The 3,182-nt window shown below is 39.9% G+C and overlaps 1 protein-coding gene across 1 annotated transcript; it reads right to left on the bottom strand.

Annotated features, from left to right (window-relative positions):
- Positions 1-206: 206 nt before the first annotated feature.
- Positions 207-1,181, bottom strand: LOC104499693 (2-oxoglutarate receptor 1-like). The gene has a single exon (XM_010143236.1). It carries the CDS (start codon positions 1,179-1,181, stop codon positions 207-209), a length of 975 nt encoding a protein of 324 aa, XP_010141538.1.
- Between the last annotated feature and the right edge of the window lie 2,001 nt (positions 1,182-3,182).

The following is a 3,182-nucleotide window of genomic DNA, read 5'->3' as shown; positions in this document are numbered from 1 at the left end:
TTTAATATTTTATTTAAATCTTTTTTATTTTAAATTATAAGTTTCCTCTTTTGATGATCAATTTATAACTCCAAAACACAGAACAGATTAATTCTTCTTTGGCATTGGCAGAGTTAACCTGCATGCTGTAATGTCAGGTTGTACCTGGCTGTTCGAGGGCAGGTTTGGATCCTTCCTCCATATCTCTTCGATGGCACCAATCTCTTCTACTTCAAGTTTTTGTTTGCCCGAAACTTGAGGAGCGAGAGGATTGCCTGCTGGAAGCTGTCTCCCGTCACTACATAGAGCAGTAAGTTTCCAAAAGTATTTAATGCTGCTAAACGTTTAGCTATTATCAACATAAGAAGGATTGTGTTCTTCAAGTGGCAGCTAACTGGTTGTGCTCGAAGCTCCAGCCGAATCCCTCGAAAGATGTGGAAGGGGAGGAAGCACACATAGAAGACCACCAAGAGGATGACAACAAGTCTGCGAGCCTTTTGTTTGTAGCAAGCATGTGTGTGGGGCCCAGTAGCCAAGGTGTAAATAATGAGCACATAGCACAGAGTCACCGTCATCAATGGCAAGAAGAAGACAAACACTGTCAGCAGCCAGTTATACCATCGACTCGTGTCAAGATCCTCAGCAGAAGCCAGGTCCGGGCAGATTGTCCTATTCTGCATCTCCCTTGTGGCAATCAAGATGCCCAAGGGGCTGATGACCACCAGGGAAATCATCCAAACTACTATGCAAGTCGCCACTGCCCATCTCCGGTTTTGAACAAAAAAGCATTTAATTGGGTAGACAACTACAAAAAAGCGTAAGATGCTGAAGCAACTAAGGAAGATAATACCACTGTACATGTTGAAGTAGAAACAAAAATGAATAAACTTGCACATGAAGTCTCCAAAAATCCAGTTATTTCCATTAACAGAGTAGTGTATAAAGAAAGGAAGCGTGGCTATATACAACAGGTCAGTGACAGCCAGGTTTAACATAATGATGGTGCTGCTTTTCCAGGGCCTCATCTTGACGAAATAAACAAAAATTGTCACAATGTTCCCGGGGAAACATACCAGGAAGATTAGGCCATAAAGGACAGAGAGATAGGATCTCACCTGTAAGAATTCTTCATCCTTGCAGCTTGCCATCGGGTCTGTGTGGCCCGGCAGAGCAGTAAAATTGCTGGTGTGTTCAGATACCATGATCGCAGAAATCTTCTTAAAGCTCTACAAAAATCAGGTGTTTAGTTTTAATTGATTTGTTGGGATAAATGCATTCAGATAAATCTTCCACTGCTGAAGCAAATGTTGTTTGACAAGGCACAGTAGAGGGAGGGAATGGGGATTTGCTAACATACCCAGCTCTGACCTAGATAACCCTACTCAAATGTTTAATTTCACCCTTCTCTCTCCTTTATTTTTAGTTTTTGATAATGATTAATTTTACTCTTGCTTTATTTAACCTCATACATTGAAGAAGATAGTTACCGCTTATCTACAAACCCTCAGGAGTAGGAAGTAAACATTTAGAGAGCTAGAGAGGGTTTGGGCTTAGATTTTGCAAAACTGTGAATGAGTTTTAGCCTTTCAGAAGGTGGAACCATACTCATGTCTTATCTTCATAAATCTGAGCTAATCAGTGATTTGTGCTTATGAAACCAGAGATGTTGTTCTGGTTTCATGACAGCCAAAAGATGTTAGGTTCAGATAAAGATCTCAGGACCAGATGGTCCCATAACCTGACAGTCATGGCTTGTTTACTGTATATGATCTTATTCTTTCAGAGTAATCAGAGTATAAACTCTGTATAATGCATTTTCTTAAAAAAAACCCAACCAACCAAAACCCCAAGCTTCATAGCGACATGAAACTGATTTAAATGATTAAAGACTGTTTCACAAAGCACAGAGGGAAGAGGGAAAGCACAGACAGAGTGAAGGCACTGATCTTGCTTCCCATTTTGTGCAAATTCAAGCCAGACAGACTTGACTCTGAAATGGTTTCTCACCTGCCGTAGCCAATTTAGATCTCTCCACAGTGAGTTCAAGATGTTTCTTGGTAGTGTTTTAGCCTGAAAGAATGGTAACCAAGGATGAAAATAATCTCATATAACTTCAGATATCAGAAAGCTAGGTGATGAAAGTGAAGCCAATCCTCCTAAGCCCCCCTTTATCATCCAGGTTGTATGTTCCTCCAGGACATAATATATATTCCTGTAAGTGATGTTTCTAAGAAAAATTATTTACTCTTTCGGTGTACCTATTTCTTCCCACTGATAACAAAGGCAGCCGAAGGTGACTAGTTCAGACCTGGATATCTAACCTTCACATATCTCAAGTGAGGCAAGAGGCGTGCCACTATGGTTCTTCAGCATCTCAGGTGAGCACCACTCCTTCAGATCCTAACCTTGTCCATCTGACAAAATATTTTTGTGACTTCATAAAGTGCTAGAGGGGGTACTATCAAGCCCAAATCCTCCTTTCTTGTCCCAGAAATAGACTTTAAACTAAATCAGTGTTACATCCAGGATGAAGTCAGAGCATTTAAAGAAAGAAAGAAAAAAAAAGGCAGACTTGGACCTGGAAATCATGCATATAGAATTAGGTTTTGATGTGATTCAGTTAACAGCATTTAGCATGTTACCTGTAAGGATGTTTCTGCATTATCCCAATTACTGGCAGAAGATGACAAATTTTCTCTGACAAAGCCAGTCATTCAAGCTGGGTCACAACAGGAATTATTTGATCATAACCAGTCAGAAAGATGGGTATCACTTCGTTACCCAGGGGGATGTCAGAGAGAAATCTGAGCACTCCCCATAACTTAGTTTAAAACACTAATGCTTTTCAACATAAATATTAGCTCTGGTATAGCAACTTTGCAGTCAAAGATGCATTAGATAAAGGCTATGAAGACTCTTTTAAACAAATCCAAATTTATGTTCACACAAAAGCTAGAGACATAGATGTTTTCTCTCTGCTCTGATGCTCAGTAACACCACTGTCACCCACAGTTACGGCCCTCACTGGTATATTTCAAGTTAAGTCATACGAAATTTTCTAGAATATTTGATTCATCCCCAGTTTATTTTTCCTGCACTGCTGATCAGTTCTTCACTGCCATCTTGAACCCTCCAAATAGAAAATGAAGAAATACTGCTTACCTGAAAACTTGCGGTTCTGCTTCTCTTTTTGATATTCCTTT

The sequence above is a fragment of the Buceros rhinoceros genome, unplaced genomic scaffold (genome assembly GCF_000710305.1).
Source record: "Buceros rhinoceros silvestris isolate BGI_N320 unplaced genomic scaffold, ASM71030v1 scaffold8259, whole genome shotgun sequence".
NCBI classification, from domain to species: Eukaryota; Metazoa; Chordata; class Aves; order Bucerotiformes; family Bucerotidae; genus Buceros; species Buceros rhinoceros.
The sequence above is the reverse complement of the archived record's forward strand: the minus strand, read 5'-3'. Positions and strand labels throughout refer to the sequence as shown.